Source organism: Podarcis melisellensis, assembly GCF_964234715.1.
Source record: "Podarcis melisellensis genome assembly, chromosome: 2".
Taxonomy (NCBI): Eukaryota; Metazoa; Chordata; class Lepidosauria; order Squamata; family Lacertidae; genus Podarcis; species Podarcis melisellensis.
This window is the reverse complement of record NC_138529.1, coordinates 28,083,351-28,101,416: the sequence shown is the minus strand read 5'-3', so window position 1 is coordinate 28,101,416 and position 18,066 is coordinate 28,083,351. Positions and strand designations below refer to the sequence as shown.

At 44.2% G+C, this 18,066-nt stretch overlaps 1 protein-coding gene across 4 annotated transcripts in view; it reads left to right on the top strand.

Moving 5' to 3' along the window:
• Window positions 1-2,515: 2,515 nt before the first annotated feature.
• BAIAP2 (BAR/IMD domain containing adaptor protein 2) overlaps window positions 2,516-18,066 on the top strand; it is a 134,900-nt gene continuing 119,349 nt past the window's right edge. For 2 of the 4 annotated variants that reach the window (XR_014165328.1, XM_081899735.1), the window contains exon 1: window positions 2,516-2,747. Coding sequence is in view for 2 of the 4 variants with exons in the window: in XM_081899735.1 (XP_081755861.1) it covers window positions 2,670-2,747 (78 nt within the window). In the remaining 2 variants the exon portion in view is untranslated. The remainder of the gene's footprint in view (window positions 2,748-18,066) is intronic. The other 2 variants (XR_014165329.1, XM_081899736.1) reach the window with 1 other exon arrangement.

Here is an 18,066-nt window from a genome sequence, read left to right as displayed (position 1 = left end):
TTATCACAAGTGATGTTGAGAGAAGTACATTTGTATTTGTACAAAGTCTTCACCCAGGCCTGTCTTATTTATTTCACCAGGAGCTCTGACAGTGCTTTAAATGCCAACAATTTCACAGCCTATCAAATAATTATTAAGGAAGAGAGGAAGTAACATTTGCAGCGGTGCCTTCCTAAGGAGCGGGGGTGGTGTTAGTGAGGTTGCATGTGAAAATCTAACCCGCAGCTTGAAGAAGATGCCGGCATTAAGGTGCATAGATTTTTAACCCATAACGAGGCTACACCGAAACAGCCAGATCAGATGCAGATTCCACCTCCTGAATTGTCAACATTTGAAAGCTTGGAGAAAGGAGAAATAAGACTAATAAGCACATCCCAAATAACATATCTGAAGAAGTGTGCATGCGCACGAAAGCTCATACCAATAACAAACTTAGTTGGTCTCTAAGGTGCTACTGGAAGGAATTTTTTTATTTTACTTCGACTATGGCAGACCAACATGGCTACCTACCTGTAACCCAAATAACTTGTTAGAACTGTTGGGTATTGTGTTTGTATTTGTGAAACATACATATGGTATGTGTGGTGGATTCACGTTCAGGTGTATGAGTGATAGTGCTGGTAACACAGCATATTGCTTTGCTTGTGAAAGATGAATACATTTGCATTGTTTGTGGCAAATTCATTGCAGCAGAGCAATGGCGGTGCTAGTGGGGTGGCTATAGCTGTGATTTAGGAACACCGGAAACTAACTTATGCTGGGTCGGTCTATTTGTCATTTAGCTCCGTGTTATACACATTGATTGGCAACTGCTCTTCAGGATTTCAGACAAGGAGCAATATCCCTACCTGGAACTGCCAAGGATTGAGCTTGAGACCTTTTGCAAGCAAAACAGATGCTGTGCTATTGAGCTATGACCCATCACTGATTGGGCAGGTTCATTCACCTGTGGTCTAATAAATGCACCTGTGTGCATAAAGGAGAGGTGCTAGTACGAAGTTGTTTCTCCCCCTTCTTGCAGAGTGTGCAGCTTAATTTCTAAAGAGGGGTTGGGGGAAGGCTTCCAACAAAAGATTATAAATACATTAAAACATCAGTCATTAAAAACTTCCCTAAACAGGGCTGCCTTCAGATGTCTTCTAAATGTCAGATGGTTGTTTATTTCCTGATGGGAGGGTGTTCCACAGCGTGGGTGCCACTACCGAGAAGGCCCTGTGCCTGGTTCCCTGTAACCTCACTTCTCGCAGTGAGAACCGCCATAAGGCCCTAGGCGTTGGACCTCAGTGTCCAGGCTGAATGATGGTGGTGGAGATGCTCCTTCAGGTATACTGGACCGAGGCCATTTAGGGCGTTAAAGGTCAGCACCAACACTTTGAACTGTACTTGGAAACGTACTGGGAGCCAGTGTAGGCCTTTCAAGACCGGTGTTATGTGGTCTCGGCCTTTTAAATTATGCCTTTTAACCCTAACCACTGGTGTTGTAGAAAATATGTGCTACTCAGGAGGGAGAAACTCTGCACATGTAAAGAGAACTATTGTTGTTTAATATTAATACCTTGGGGAGGGGAGGACTCAACCCTGCTGAGCCCCGTTTCAAATTAAGCCGTCCTCTTCATGTGCAAGGGGTAGTAATTAAGTCCTCCTTATGCACAGGGGTTACTAATTAAGCCCTCTTTCTGCCTAGGAGGTCGTGGTAAAAGGTGGCGCGTGCCTACAGCTCACCTAAGCCTGTGCTGTCTGGGTAGAGGTATTCGAAGCAGGAGACTATGGTGAACGTGGGTGGGGGGCTGCCTGCCTGCCGCCGCCGCCCGGAAGGTGGGCGCCATCCCGTGCCCTTTGTATTCGCTGAGGAATGTGTGTGATCTGTAATCCTTGTCGTCGTCCCCCGGTCCCTTTCATTGCCTATAATTTCTCCGCGGATCTGTCCTTAGCAGTGTACCTGGAAGCCGGCGGGGGCTGGCAGAAAACAATGGCTGCCGCCGCCATGTGTGAACACATGCGAGAGAGTTGGGGTGGGGTAGAGGAAGAAAGCGAGTTAAGTGCTGGCGTGCCTCTCTGAGGTGGTCCGAGTACATAACCTGACCGTAAACATTGCTTTCCCCATTAAATAAGTGCGCGGGGGCGTCGGGGCAGAGCCAGCTTCTCCTCTCTCCTGTCCTTTCCTCGCCCACGTGTGGGTGGGCGCGTGTCTGAGTGAGGCATCGCGCGTGAGGGCAGAGTTGCCCTTCTCCCTGCTCGGTTGGAAGCGGGCGGGGACGCCGACATGCGTGGACTGGGAAGCAGACGGCTGTTGTCCTGGATGCAGGCAATGCGTGGCTGAATGTGTGTGCTTTTGTGCCAGCAAGACCCGGTAGCGGCGATTCCCGCCCGTCCTTCCCCGCGGCCCCTTCGCTGCCCCAGCCCTGCCTCTCGCTCCCACCTCCTTCCCCATTCCCCGCCTTTCCCCGGCTGCGCTCCTAGAGGCTGCCGCCAGGGCAGAGCAATACAAGAGCAGGCGGGGCCGGGGGCGGAGGCGGCTTGCCGTGGGATGAGCCTGGCTTCTGGGAGGCGGTATAAAAGCGTCGGCGCCTTTCCCTGCCGCGCTGCAACGTACTCGGATCTTAGCTGCAGCGTTCCCGGTTTCTCCCGCGCTGCTCTCGGCTTGAGCTCTGCGCCCCCTGCCTTGGTCTATGGTGCTTCCCGGAGCCCCCGGCACCGTCATGTCGCGCTCGGAGGAGGTGCATCGGATCACCGAGAATGTCTACAAGGTAAGATCTGAGCGTCCGGAGCTCTCGGGGGGTGCGGGGGAGGTCAGCGTTGCATTCCGTTGCACTGCACTGTTTGCTTCTGGAGCAGCCTTTCATCTTCCGAGCCCCTTCCTTTCCCTCTCCCTGCTCCCCCTTCAGCTGCACCGGGACTCCCCGTTTTGCGCACGCCTTCCCCCTTGCCGCTGGCTGGTAGCGGGGCTGGCGCTGCATGCCAGCTTTGCTTTGTGTGCCTTGCCGAGTGGCACTCACCTGTTGCAAGATTTTGTAGCTTTCCTCGCTTCCTCCCTCTTCTCACCTACATTTTTCTTCTCTCTCTCTCTCTTTCCCCCCACGCCCAATCGAATTTCTAGTTATTTCATTTATCCTGGGGATGCACCGGGTGTTTCTAAGCGCCCTCCCTTTCTTTTGCCCTGGAAACAAATGATTTTAAAACACCTGGCTTGCATAACAAGAGTGCCTTGGTTGCCTTCTTCTGTATCCGTCCAAGTGTGGAGATAGTCCTCTTTATACTGATCGTTTTGTAACTACGGGAAGCTCCTTCCCCCGCCGCCCCAATCCTGTCTCGAACTCCTTAATTTAATACTGCTTTTCTCTGAGGTTATAAGGTGGAGATGGCTAGAATATCATACTTCCTAAGGCGAGAGAGTTTTGTAAAGCACTTGGTGAGAAGTGTGTGTTGTACACTTCTCCGGAGAAAAAGAGCCCCAAATAGGAGAGTCATTTATTAAAAAAAAAAAAGCAAAAAGCAAACCAGCAACTTTTCTCCTAACCCCTTTTTTCCCCAAAATGAGTTTGTTTTTAGTACAGTACTGGATTTGTTTCAAAAGAATCCCTGTTTGTAGGGCAAATACCAGTATCTTAACTTGCTAATTATTCCGACTGGCTAATGCTAGTTAGATTGGCCTGAAGCAGTAATTTGCTTTTTCTTTGTCAGATAGTATTATGAAAGTACTGTTTATTCATTTTTAAATAAGGTTCCTTCCCTCCCATGCTATCATGTTTGGCCTATCCCCCCCTTCTTGCTTTCTAAATAGGGGAAACAAATTGGTTTTGTTCTAAAATGGGTATAGAAAGATGTCTTATGTAAGGGCAGAGCTGACAGGTGACTTGTGTGTAGGAGTCTTTAAAAAAAATATTTTTTTTCTCTCTTATATGTAAACCTGGTCTCCTATACTAGATTCTGGGCAGTTCCTATCCTGAGCAAGGGTAATTCACAAAGGATAATTCACAGAATAATCCTACACACAAACTTGACTTACTTGGAAGTCGGTCTTACTCATTTCAATGTTAGTCATGCCAAGGTAAATGTGCGCAGGATTGCAGCCTGCAACAGAGGAAAGAGAATAGATGAGAATGGAGAAGAAATCAGGATTATTTTCCCCTGAGTACAGGTATATGTGTTTTGTACAGCTTAAAATTTTTAAGGGCATCTTCAGACATGATCTTTCCATTAATTCTAGAGAGATCCATCGATTTGCTAGGGTGTCTTTAACTCTGAAACTGTTGGGTTCTTCTGAATTTGGAGACTTGGAGTTCTTTGCAGCTGTTCATGGCTTTCTAAGTAGATATTCTAAGGCTTCTGTTGAATAGTTTTAATTATAAATGTTCCTTTGCTAAACTACTTCTCTGCTAGGTCAAATCAGCGTGGTATATTAGATGGAGGCAGGTGGTACCTAAATAAACTGTTTCTTGCTTTAAATAATGTCACACTTTCCTTTTTATCCTAAGATTTAATCTCCTGGCTCATGTAAAATGTTTGAGTCTGTTTAAGTAAACGAAGAACAATAGAAAGAAAGAACTACTTGAGTTAAAGGGGCCCTGGATTGATAGAGGCCCTTAACGTACGTGTATGTGTCTCTGTGTGTGTTATTTTCAGATATTGTCATACAAAATTGGCCAATATTATGTTCACTTATGCTGGGATAATATCTAGTTAAATATTATGTCATTCAAAAGCACGTGTCCCTCAGTAAACACACACCAGTTACTTGATAATTTCTGGGCAGTTGTTCAAAATCTGCTGTCCCAAGGCATATGTACATGGTGTTCTGTTTTTTTCTAAAAAATAAAATAGTAGAGGTGCTGTTGCACAGTGCAAGCCTGATTTCCCCAATGCCTATGCCACACGTAAATGTTATCCCACCTGCACATATTTCAGATGCAGGAATTGTCACCTATGTGTACAGATGGTGTTGTTGATGTGGTGCTTCTGGCTTCATATCACCTGGAACAAGAAGTGTACCTCCTGTGTTGCGCATGGAGCACGGAGTATTGGAATTTCTCATGTACTGTAAATATTTGCTCCTGTCCCCTTGCTCCCAATGGCACCTAGAGACAATGGAGCAGTTTCCGTTTTGTCATAAAGGCTCAAAGGGGGGCTGAAGCTGACCTATATCAGATTCCATGTTTGTCTTGAGTGGCTAATTTGGGCCAATTTTTATATGCTTTGAAATACCCTTGGCCTTTGTTTTTAAGTTAGGCACACTTCCACAAGCAACCTTATTGTTAGGACCGTAATTAGTTCTATGGCTGTGGTTCTGTTGGGGATTAGTGAAGCTCTGAAATATTTCCCCTCTCCCTATCTTTTGAGTTTGACAGCTAACTGAAAATATTCTTCTGCTGTAAGAACGAGGGTAAATTAAAATGGTTCTGCTCCACTAGGCCTTATGAGCAACTCTTAATAAAGTCTTGCTAACTTGAGAATGTAATGCGGGCTCTCATGCATTAAACTAGAGCCAGTTGCACTATTGTCTGGGGTCAGTCTCTGCAGTCTCTGTTCTTCTCTTTAAATGATTACAACATTAAGTTATCTGTGAAAAGCATGAAGTGCCTCAATTATTAGGCTCGCACCATTTAACCTTGCAGGATGTCTTAAAGCTGCCTTTCTTGTCATTTTTCTCTCTTGTGCCCCGCCTTTGGGCATTGCTTGATATATGAGAGCCATTCTTAGCCATTGAAAATTATTTGATGAGAGAGTGAATCTATCTCCCATTCATTTTCCCCTTCCCCTTGCACATTATTATTGTTATGAACAGGCTGATAAATTTATTTGTTTCATAGATTAATCAGGATCCAAAGAGCCATGGAAGTAATCCTTCTCAGACTGTCCCAAGCTGCATGGCAAAGTGCTTTTGAAACTGGGGGTGGGGGTGGGAATTTCAAAAGCTGTTTGTGATATGGAAACTGTTCAAAGAAGAGTGGCCAATGCATGGCTTAAGCAGCTCTTTGGATGGGATGAAATTCTACTTTTACAGCCATAGGCATGCGGTATATACATCTCTAGCTTTATGAACACATCTTCACAAGTGACCTCATTGTTGTCCGTGGTTTGTGTCCTCTTACAACACATTTCCTCTTGGCTCCCTTTCATGGGCAACTAATTTTCAAAAGAACTTCAGTGGATGTTACCTTTGGGTGTATCCCTGTGTTAATGATGATAGATGGTAATTTAGCATTTGTAAAGTGTGTTTAAAGCATTTAGACCTGTTTGTCATAGCTGCGTAATTCTTGGCAAGTATACGATAGGCCAATACTATAAGTCCCAAATTGCTGGTGGGTAAAAGCTGAGTTTAAGAGACGTTTACCCAAGAACAAGATTTGAACTAGAGATTTTCCAAATCAGACTTATTCATTATACTGCACTAGTGGGTCTCTTGATACAGTACTACATGAAGCGTGCATAGCCTTGAATTCCCTGTTAGTTTGCATGGCCAGTTGTTAGTAGAAGGGACATAGGTGAGGCATTCTGTACAAGAGGAGAATACGGGAGACACTATGCAGTACTTACTACTGTTGGGGTATGAATAGATGCTAGGAGAAGGTATATTTATTAGATGTTACCCTTCCTTCCTCACGTTTGCAACTTCAACAGGGTGCCATCCCTTTGCATCTTAAAAGGGAAGCTAAGATAGGTTAGTTTTTAGCCTTTTAGTTTCAGTAATCCAGGATGCTTTAAGGCAGACTGGATTTCCCCCTTTTCTCCCCCTTAAAACAACAATTACGCAAACAAGTATTGTAAAAAGTAAAAATAACATTTACTCACAGTGCAAGTGTTCTTTTTTGAAGAGTAACAGATACAGCAGCTTTGTTCAGGCAGGCTTAAAATGGTAATTCGGTTACAAAGACGCACTTAAGTCTATCTTAAAATGTAGACTGGGCGTGTAGCTCAGACTTAGCAGTTGCTCTCGCATTGCTGGCAGAGCTGAAGGAGATGAAGAGGAAGAGGGGGTGCCCAGGGAGGTAGGAGAATATATAGCTATGTCCCCCCCCCCTCTAGCAAGTTTATAGAAAAACTTTTGTGAACTTCAGCTCCTATCATGTGCCTTATTTAGCAAAACATGAGTTGTTGGTTTGACTGCATTTTAAATATTCCACCATTACATTTCAGAAGGTTCAGTAAACATATAAGGGGTAAATGTGGATCAGTTACATGATTACATAGATCTTCTCCTAACCCTGTCTGTAACAGCTCACAATGGCATTTGTGGCCAGGATGATTATTTTCTAATGTATAGCAGGCTAATTCTGAAGCAACACCTCTTTGTTCTCTTGTGCCTTAATGGGGACATGTTTTAAATTTAATCAAACCCCTGCTGCCGCTTGCTGAAACATTTTTAGTCCCAGTTACATAAAAAACGGTTAAGCTTGTGTTGGAGATCATGTTGGCAGACTCTTAACTTGCGGTCTGAATGAATGGTCTCTTGTTGAAAGATGGCCCTAATAAGTGAGCTGGGGCAAGTTGGGTGACTTGAAGATTGTGAGTGCTTAAGCTAAGCAAACAGGAAGAGAAATGTAGCTGAACAAGTAAACTGGATTCGGCCCGTCCTCTGGAATAATAAAACACCGGGGCCTCTGAGGGCCATTGCTTCTGAATTATAGTCGCTGCTGTTAAAGTTGTTGTCTTTTGAAGAGCTGTGCTAATGGCATGTTTGCAGCAAAGGTAACAATTTCTCTGGGAGTTCAGGAACAGGGCTATTGTGATCTTTCTTGTCCTTGCCATGTTGGCAAGGACTGGAATTATTTAACTTGGCTGATGCAGATTTCTCAGAATTATTTGCCTCCCTTTATTCTATCTTTTGTACTGGGATCAGAGGGGGGAATTGCCTACAGCTTTTCTACCACAAATAATAAAAAAGGGAAACCTAGGCAGGGCCATTGTATGGAAGAAGAACTCCATCACCTTTCAATCTCTGTTGGGCTTGGATTGCAGGGACTTCAATCCTGTGCATGTTTACATTTTAGTAAGACCCACTGAATTCAATGGGGCTGATTCCCAAGTAGACGTTCACTGGATTGTGCCATCAGAGAATTCACATCACTCTTCCAGTGTACAAGATTCTTTTGAACAATTAAATTGGATGTGGTTGAAATGACAGCAGGTTTCACAAATAAGGTTCTAACCTATTAAGTAAAGCTAATGAATTTGTAGCTCTGCGTATAGTGATTAGTGCTACAAATGAAAGGATCTTTCGCAGTGTTTGAAATGATCTAGGCCTAGATAACTATTGACCAGTGAGCTTGACATCGATACCAGGAAAAGTCCTAGAACAGATAATTAAAAAGCCAGTCTGTGAACACTTAGAAAAGGATGCTGTCATTACTAAGACCCAGCATGGGTTTCAAAAACTGGGTTCGGCCAGTTAACCAGCTTCAAATCCACCTAAGAGTGCTCACTAATGGTTCCTCAACATCCTAGAAAAAAGTGAACAAGGGATGCCACAAGGTTCTGTCCTGAGCTTACTGTTGTTCAACATCTTTATAAACAACTTTGATGATGGTATTGAGCAGATGCTCAACAAATCTGCAGGTGACACCAAACTGGGTCCCACAATTTAAGAAGGGTATTGACAAGCTGGAAGGGCATTCAGAGAAGGGCAACCAAGATGATCAAGGACCTGGAAACCAAACCTTAAGAGGAACAGTTGAGGGAGTTTGGTATGTTTAGCCTGGTAAACATGATAGTCATCTTCAAATATCTAAAGGGCTGTCACATGGAGGATGGAGCAAGCGCCTGCTCCAGAGCCTAGGACCCAAACCAATGGATCCAAATTACAAGCAATGAGATTCTGACTAAACATCAGAAAGAACTTTCTGGCAGTAAGAACTGCTCAACAGTGGAGGGACTCCCTCGGGAGGTGGTTGACTCTCCTTCCTTGGAGGTTTTTAAGCAGAGGTTGGATGGCCTTCTGTCATGGATGCTTTAGCTGAGATTCCTGCATTGCAGGGGGTTGGACCAGATCGCTCTTAGGGTACCTTCCAATTCTACAATTTAGGTATACAGTAACACCCATCCAAAATAGCCAATGTTTAGTTTTAGTTTCTTGCAGACTATTAAAAATGGGGACATACCAATTGTTGCTTCCACTCTGTCATTAGCCATACATGGTACTTTACAGAGTAATGTAATGTACATGGGTGGAATTCAGTGTAGCACTTTGAGCATTGTTCCATCAGTGCAAGTTTTTTTGTTTGCCAGATGGAATGATCCACCCTCTCTTCCCCCTTGCATGTTTTTCTGTGGGTTCTCCCCACTCTCTCAGAGCCAGTTTGGGCAGGGAATGTAGGCAGGGACAGTTACCCTTATGTAGCTTTGGTTATAGTTAGGAATGGAAGTTAAAAGGTTAAGCAAAACACTTAACAGAAGAAGGGGAGGTCTGAGCTGGAATCAACAGCATCCTTCCGTCATTTTTTTCCTTCTAGTTGTTGATATTTCTGTGAAATCATCAGAGTTACAGTTTGAAAGGCAATGTCTACAACCATCTGCTGTTCATGATCGTATACACTTTGGAAGTTTACAGCATGCCTGAAACATAGCTGATAGAACATTGAGTGTAATGCGCTGAGGGTCAGACCCATGAACTTGTTTGTACTGTAACACAGTGATTGGACTTCAGCCAGTAATAGGGGGCCGTTGAAATGCTCAGGTTTGGCTTACTGTGTGAAAGTCCTGTTTGCTTTCTTCTTCTGCTATTTATGCATGTTAAGTACAGGAACAGATTTCAACAAAAGATGATGAATTCTGCGCAGTAACATGGCAGATGATAATTATAAAAAGCAAAGACACTTTCTGTTCTTAGTCCATATTGGTTAGGAAGATCAAAAGGAACCCCAGTCTTTTGTAACATTGCACCTCGTAATATGTGCAAGTTTAGGGGTGTAAGGTAATAGTTCCACGCCTTTTGTCTGAACTCCAGTTGTTTGTTTGTTTTTGGAGAATAATGCAAACGGCTCCAGCATTTGGCACAATCTTATTTCCGCCTCAAAGCTAAGAATAGCCATCCAGCCATGAAATAGACCATGTGAGAAACTCATTCAAGACCATTATTTTGTTTGGTGTCTTTGTAGAAATGACACCATGGTTCCATGGCACCCTGATATATTTGCCGCCAAATATTCAAACTAAAGGATGTCTTGACTTACATTGTTCTGCCTAGTGTGTGAGCAGTTATATGCATAGAGATTTGTCTTTGTTTCTCATGCTATAGCTGTTCTGCTACTTTAAAAATAAATAATTCAAATCTGTTTAAACTGGAAAGTAGGGAACCTGTGGCCCTCCACATATTGTTGGACACTAATTCTCATATTTGCCTCTGCTAGCATCGGTGTATCTCTCAGCCAAAGCAGTTAATCAGCTCTGGCCAAATTATGTCCTTTATGTAATTCCTTTAAATAAGGTTCTTAAGATAAGACAGGCAAATATAAGGAGGTGTTGGTGTTCTGCTCCAGAGTGTATGATCTCTGAAGTTTAATGACGACTTAAAAAGCTATGTTTATCTAATTGCAAAAGATGGTAAAGATGGAATTGGCTACCAGTTCTTATGTGATGGTATTCCAGTTTTTTTCTGAATGAGATTCACACGTTCATGTCATATGTTTGTCAGGGAATTAAAAAGAGTTAAAAATAAACCCTGCATTTTGTAATCCATTGACACTTTGTGAATGCTGTTTGTTATGCTCTAATGAGAGCTCTTCTCTTTCTGGGTGTGTTAGATATGTGGCCGGGACCTGTTGCGGGTGTGCCATAGTGTAGGCTTTGTAAGAGCAGAGAGTGAATAACTACTGACACTTCTGAGGTAAAGACTGGAAATCGGGAAGGAAGCACCGGGTGATATTCAATTATGCTTTCTTCAAAGCAGACCCATTGAAATTAATGAATCTAACTTTGGGCATATCCACCCCTCCGTTTGCCTCGCTGCTAAGTTAGACCAAGCAGCAACTGGGTTTTCAGAGGATTGGCATTTGTTCCAATTTTGCACTAAAGAGTGTATTTTGTCGGGGGAAAGCAGTGGGGCAAAGGCAAAACTGCTCAGACCTGTGCCTAGAAAGCATGTGACAAAGTGGAAAACCACTTGGACCCATACTTTCTAGGCAAGGGACAAGCGGAAATGTAGACGAGCCCTTAGTTAAATTCATTAACTTCTCATTAATTTCAGTGGGTCTACCTTTAGTTAAAACCTAGTTGAATACTATCCAATATTTTGATCCTAAAGAGAAAGCCATTTCCCCCAACTGTATGGTCATCTGTAGGACTACTTTACGGAGCATCCTTTATTCTGGTTGGAAGTCACCATAAGCTTTAGTGAGGATGGTTTCAGTCAGAAAGACTAACAGATCCAACTTATGCAAGCCATAAGGGTGATCCTAACTTCTACAGGAGGTAGGAACAGAATGTGCAGCTTGCCAGATGGAAAGTTCTCTTCTAAGCTTGTTAGACTGGCAGTGAATTTGTCTGTTTCCGGTAATCTGTTGCATTTCATCTTGCTCTTGGCTTTCCGTTTATCATGATAGCATTTGGTCGTGGTATGCCTTCTAGGGTTGATTGCTTCACTTGGATAGCTGCGTTCAGAAATCCATGGTATGGCAAGGACACCTAGATGGTCTCTTCATACAGTAATCTTTCTATATTGAGTGACACCAGCTGGATTTTTATCAATAGCTGATCATTCTAGAGAGGAAAGACAATCTTGTGTAAATGGTGTAATGTGGGATCTTTCAGCAGTTCTCCTGACCCTTTACTCTGAAGTCTGTTTATCTAGCAAGATCTAGCGTATACCACCCCCTTTTCTCACCCCCCCCCAACAGTGGTCCTATTAAGACCTTGGTGGAATCAATTCATGGACCTTAGCATGGGTCTCCAGGATCAGGAATGCTAGAGAGAACAGAAGGCTTGACTCCATCTCTATTAGAGTTTCTGGCTACTGTTATTCTTTTATGGTCTCCAAACTCTTCATGTGTTCTGTTTGATTTGGGTTAGCCAGTGCTATGCTATGCTCCTCTCTCAAATATACGTATATGTTCTTTCTCTTGTGTTCCAGTGATATGTTGTACATGGATGGAAGAAAAGGTGCTTCTACATACAATATATTTGATTGTTGGCATTGGCGTGGTTTGGAGCATACTCCAAAAATGACAAAGGCACATGTTGACTCCTGGTCTCGCTTCTCCCATGTAGTGCTCACTAAGGTTGGCAGTTTGAATCCCCGCTACAGGGTGAGCTTCCGTTGTTCGGTCGCAGCTCCTGCCAACCTAGCAGTTCAAAAGCACACAGTGCAAGTAGATAAATAGGTACCGCTCGGGTGGGAAGGTAAACAGCATTTCCATGTGCTGCTCTGGCTTCGCTTATTCATGCTGGCCACATGACCCAGAAAAACTGTCTGCGGAAGGGGACAAACGCTGGCTCCCTCGGCCTGTAAAGCGAGATGAGCGCCACAACCCCAGAGTCGTCCATGACTGGACTTAATTCTCCGGGGTCCCTTTACCTTCAACTATGCTGTAGCTGAACCTGGTATTCTAAAGGAAGGCTACAGCAATACCTAGCTGCCTTCCCTCCTTTGTTGGGGATACAGTTAGGAAACCAGCTGCTTTCTGCAGCACGTATCGTTGCACATATCAGATGAGCTTCAGCTTTCTGCTTCCACATGGTAGTCTTTCCTAAGCCACCCTTCTTAAAACAGCTCTGATTCTAGAGAACTGCGATTACCAGAGCTCTCCCTCGGAATGATTACACTTAATGAGATAGTGGAAGGAGCTGTCAGCCTCCCCTTTACCACTGCTGCCACCACAATTGGCTTGCCTACACATGTGGAATAATTACAGGGGGAGATGGAGAAAGCTTGGCACCTACCGCCAACGTAATCCCACCTCCCCCTCTACTGTGACTCATCCTGGTGGACTTCTTTGTAACAGAACAGATAGCATTGTGGCACCGATAGGAGTCTTATCACCTCTGCTGGTGCTTTCTGAAAATTTGCATCTGCAGCGCATCAGAAATGTACACCAAGGAGAGATGCGAATTCGTCATCCTATTCACAATGTTTAAAAGTGTACTGGAGTTTTGTGTGAGTATAATGACAACATTGAGGGTTATATATTATGTATACCCAGAATTAAGAGTAGGAAAATGACCCCCACCCTTCATAATAAGTTTGTAATTTAATGGTCTGTTCAGGGAGCTATATCTCAGCTTTGCCATTATTGGAAACTTCTACCCAGTTTGACTTTGAAAATAAGACATTTTCACGTGTTAAGAGCAGTGGGCTGCTTCATCCTGGCATTTATTTGAAAAAACCTTCATCTTTCCACTTAATCTTTCTTTGCTTTGGATGAGTGTAGCCAGAATTCCTGATCATGACTTGCTGCACATCAGATGCAGTAAATGTCAGCCCAAGCAAAACAGCTGATTGCCTTATTATCTCAAAGTCCAGAGGGAAGAAGAGAGATTCTTTTTCAAATGAAGCTAAATTAGAACCGTGGGTGGCTGTCACATCCTGGCAGCTAGAGGGGGATATGCAGGTTGACAGAAGAGAGCCCGCCCCTGCCCCCAGGCTATAGTTATGCCACTTTGTATATGTCATGCTTTATGATCACCCCTTCATGCCTCTGGCTGAAACTGTGCTCATCCCAGGAAATGTTATGCAAATATAATGGCTGAGGATGGTTGGGGTGAAAAAGGGTATGGCTGCATCACTAGGAATGCCACATTCTGTGTTGTGATATGGTCCGCTTTGCATTTTGGCTTAATTGTCTGCTAACAAATTTTTGCTCAGTGTGTACTGTGCTTGTACTAAAATGGATGGATGAGGACTGACAAAAGTCAATCCACTAATCCTGGGATGGGGAACCCAAGGCTCTCCAGTTATTCCTGGAATCATAAAATCCTGGATTTGTAGAGAAGGAATCATCAAATGGTAGAGCTGGAAGGGACCTTGAAAGTCATCAGTTGAACTCCCTACTGCAATACAAGAATATTTCGCCCAACATGGGGCTCAAACACACAAAACTCTCCTCCAAATCAGGAATTCCATGGCCCACACAGCTTGATTTCTGGTGGCATTATGGCACTGGTTGATTTGCTGGTAGGCAGCTCCGCCTGCTTGCGACACTTGGCTGTAGGGATTGGACAGGATAAGAATCTGGCCCACTGGTCAAATCCAGTTCCCCACCCCTTTTGCAGTCTTCCGCTCTGTGTGGCTGTAGAGTTGCTGAAAGATGTTCTAGGCCAGCTGCCATTTGGAGGAGAAAGCTGGTCAAGGTGGGCCTTTGGCCTGATCCAGCCAGGTGGGCACTCCTTTGGTCTGCATCCAACAACCATTAGTCCCAGCCAACATAAGACTATGGTCAAGAATGATGGGAGTTGTAGTCTAGCAGCATCTAGACAGCCACGGGTTTCCGTTTCCTGTACTAATACATTGCAAGACTTCTTTTCCTTTCTCCCATAGGAAAGAATTGGGATCCATGATGTGGGTTTGTCTCCGCCCATCTCGTCACTGGCAGAAAGTCTTTCTAAATAAACAAAAAACTTTGAGGATTGTGGCGATCACACAGGGTCCCCGGATGTTTAACGGTCTATTGATCCCTGTGCCACCACTGTGCTTGCTTCCCCACTGCCACCAACCAGTTACTCTCTGGTAAAACACTGAGTCCGGTCAGTTGTTAAAAGTGAACCAAAAAACAAGTTTATTTTACAAACATTAACAAGTTTATGGTTTCTCAGATAATATTCCTGTCAGTATCTTAACTTTAGTTTCTTTACCGGCCTATACCTTCCTACTGATTATCTGAACTGTTTGACTGACTCCTCTTAACAAATTCTCTCACTCTCTCACACCAGACTAGCCCAACCCACAGACTTCTCTTCTGTCTCTTCTAACTCCAGACTGTCTTCTCAACAACTCTAACTCTCTAAAAAAACCTCTGTGCTTAAACCTTATACACAGTTAACACTGCCCCCTGGGTTCCCATTGGTTAGTCATTTTACAATTAGTTAACCCTTTTGCTATGAACCCAGTATGATGTCACACACATAGGAGGGCAAACACCACAAGGATACTTCAGGGGAGAGACAAGCCTCTTGTTGCAGTTCCATTCCTTGCCTCCACTCTTGCCTGCTCTAGGCACGGCAAAAGAAAAAGGCGGGAACACCATATTTTTCTTTCCCCAGGGATGCCTCCAGTTACCCCTGAGTGGAAATGCCTGGCTAGGACAGGCTTTGGGCTCGCCTGTGGCCACCACAGACCCCTTCCCCCGCTTGCCACAGACCCATCAGGGTCCTTCAGCCACGGGGGCTGGGGGCGGGCCTCAGGAAAGTGCTTACCTCCACATCCTAGTTTACTCAGCCAATCGCCAATTTCTGCATTTTGCATACCAGAACAATCATTATCAGTACACCTGTCTGTCTTTGGAATTGGCCCAAAGTCCGAGAACCTTCTCAAAGGTGTTGATAACTGTGGCGGCCCATCTACGGAAGAAGGAGAAGTGAATGTTGGTACTTACTGTGATAAGTTCCTTCTCTGTAGGGAGAATTGGGATCTGGCCGTTCCAGGTGTGTCTGTGTGCATGGGGGAGGCTACCGGACGCTGAATCTCTGCCCAGAGGAGTATGAGACTTTCCCCCCAAAGTCCAGGGGCTTCCTATCTTTCCTTCCCAGCTTTTCTTGCCTTCTCACCCTATATCAGGTTTATTTCCCTTCTCCCCTTGACTTGTGCTAGTTAAAGGGGCCAGAAAGAACCTTTCCTTTCATGTAGTGAACAGAGGGGGCATGTTCCTTTGAAATCACTGTGTTCCTCTCCTATTCCTTAGTTGTTATTGTATGACTATACAGTTACAGTACTTGTTTAAGCATCAGTTGATCTGGAGCAAGGAGCTTGTCTCTCCCCTGAAGTATCCTCAAAGGTGTTTTTTTAAAGACTTTGTGCCAGTGGTGAGATAGGCAGAAACAAACCCACATCCTGTGTCCCAATCCTCCCTACAGAGAAGGAACTTACCAGAGTAAGTACTAACGTTTGCTTCACTGAAAGTTGCCTTATGGCCACTTTCTGTATTTCTTTGAATGTATTACATGCTTCATTACCTGCAGAAGAGGTAAAAGGCAGAATCATCTCTGGACTTGACAAAGCACTTCAGCTTAATAAGAAACTTTCTGGGAGCATGGCACCTGTGGAAAAATTAAGGTGTAGCTAGACTGGCTTCCAGCATGATAGTGGTAGTGTAAATACCAGTAATAAGCCATGAGAAAAATAAAAAGTCCCCAGGAACAAACCGCAATATACCTGTGATGATTAAAACAGGGGGACACACAAGGTTCAGTGCCTCTGTTTAGGGAAAGTTAAAAAGCGTGCACTTCCTATACCAATTTCTCATGTCTAGTCCAAGTTGCCTGCTTTCTGTGGTTGTGATTTTTTGGGTGTGGGGAGTAGGGGAGAACTGGGAAATTCAATATGGAGATCTACCCATGCCCATGTGCTTTGCATTCAGAACACTCCCAGGTCCAATCCCTGGCAGCTCCAGTTCAAGTTGCAGATGTTGTGCGAAAGACTTCATTCTTTATTTTCTGTGAAACACAGGGCGGGTGGGCTCTGTGATAATGTTTTAGCTTTTAGTGGAGTCGTGGACTTGGTGACCTGGAAGGTGAGTTCCAGTCCTCTTATCCAGTAGTGACCACTCCTTTAGATAATTACAACTAAGCGAAACCAATTGCATGTTTGCTTCTCTCAAAGGCTGTTGGTGACAACATATTCTAAGGAGTTGGGGCAGGATCTCTGAAACAAAGCAGTGTACCAACGAGTAGTGATAGTCTGAACACTCCCAAGAGGCTTCTTCTATTATGCAACATCTGTGCCAGATGGTGAGACTTGGCAATGCATAGATACCAGCATTCTCCCGAGTTATGTAACTCTGTCTACATCCTCCTAAATTGGTTAGTGTTGCTACAGGCAAGAACAAAGGGAGTCCTTTCTGAGCCCTCTTATTGCTGTCAAACTGGACTTGACCTTAAGCAGCAATTAAGTTTCTCCTCTGTGGAAAGACTCATCCCTCTGAAACTGGGATGTGGTGTTTTGAACTCAAGGGGTTGGGAGTGACCGATGTAAACAGCAATATGTTTGAGCAATAAATATTAATAACGAGGTGGAGTTCTGAATCAGGATCAACCAGTTCAGACACTGGAACTCTTTATACCATGGAATTTGGAAACTGCCAAAATGTATCTCTCACTTCAGAGGTTTCCAAAGGCTTTTGCTTTCGCACAAGCAGGCCCCCTTCTATGGCATTCCTGAGCATTGTTAATCCTCTGGCTAGTAAGCAGATAAGCAAAAATGTCAGTTGCTTGGAATAAAGATTGCATTGTTTAAGTTTGAAGCAGGTTTCTTACCTCTTTGTACTTGTCACATTGTCAGGCATCATGGAGCTTAAACCAGGAAACCTGAAGATCTAGTTTTCAGCGGAGTATCCTGCTGGGGACAGTTCTCAGGAAGCGTTACGGGACAGAATGCTCCTCGATCCTGGTAGTTGGATGATGCCAAAGAGACAATCCCATGCTGCTGCCCTTTATTTAACTTCTAAGGTTGCATTCCTCAGCCTCAACAAGGCTTGGCCTTCCATGTTCTCTCGTTCAGCTTCCTTCAATCATCATTCCTTCTGGCCCTCTCCACTGGCCTTCTGATTGCCTGGTTCCCCGTCATTTCACTTCTCACAATGAGATGACCACCAGAAGGCCCTTGGAGCTGGACCTCAGTGTCTGGGCTGAAGACACTTCTTCAAGTATAAGAGTCTTAATGGCAAAAGTACCAAAAAGGGTGAACAACTTCCAAGGCATTGGGTCTTTGGAAAGGTAGCCTGCTTTTGTAGCTCTGCAAGATCAATGAGCTTGACTTGCTCATTTACCTAACAGGTGGGGCCTGCAAAAAAATTAAAAATGTGTGGAGCGCTGCTGCATTATATTTCCCCTTCCTCTGGCTTTCTTCCAACAGTCGGTCACTGTTCTGTGCCCAGTGATCATTCTCAGTCCTCATTGAAGGGGATTTTTTTTTATTTTTATTTTTTT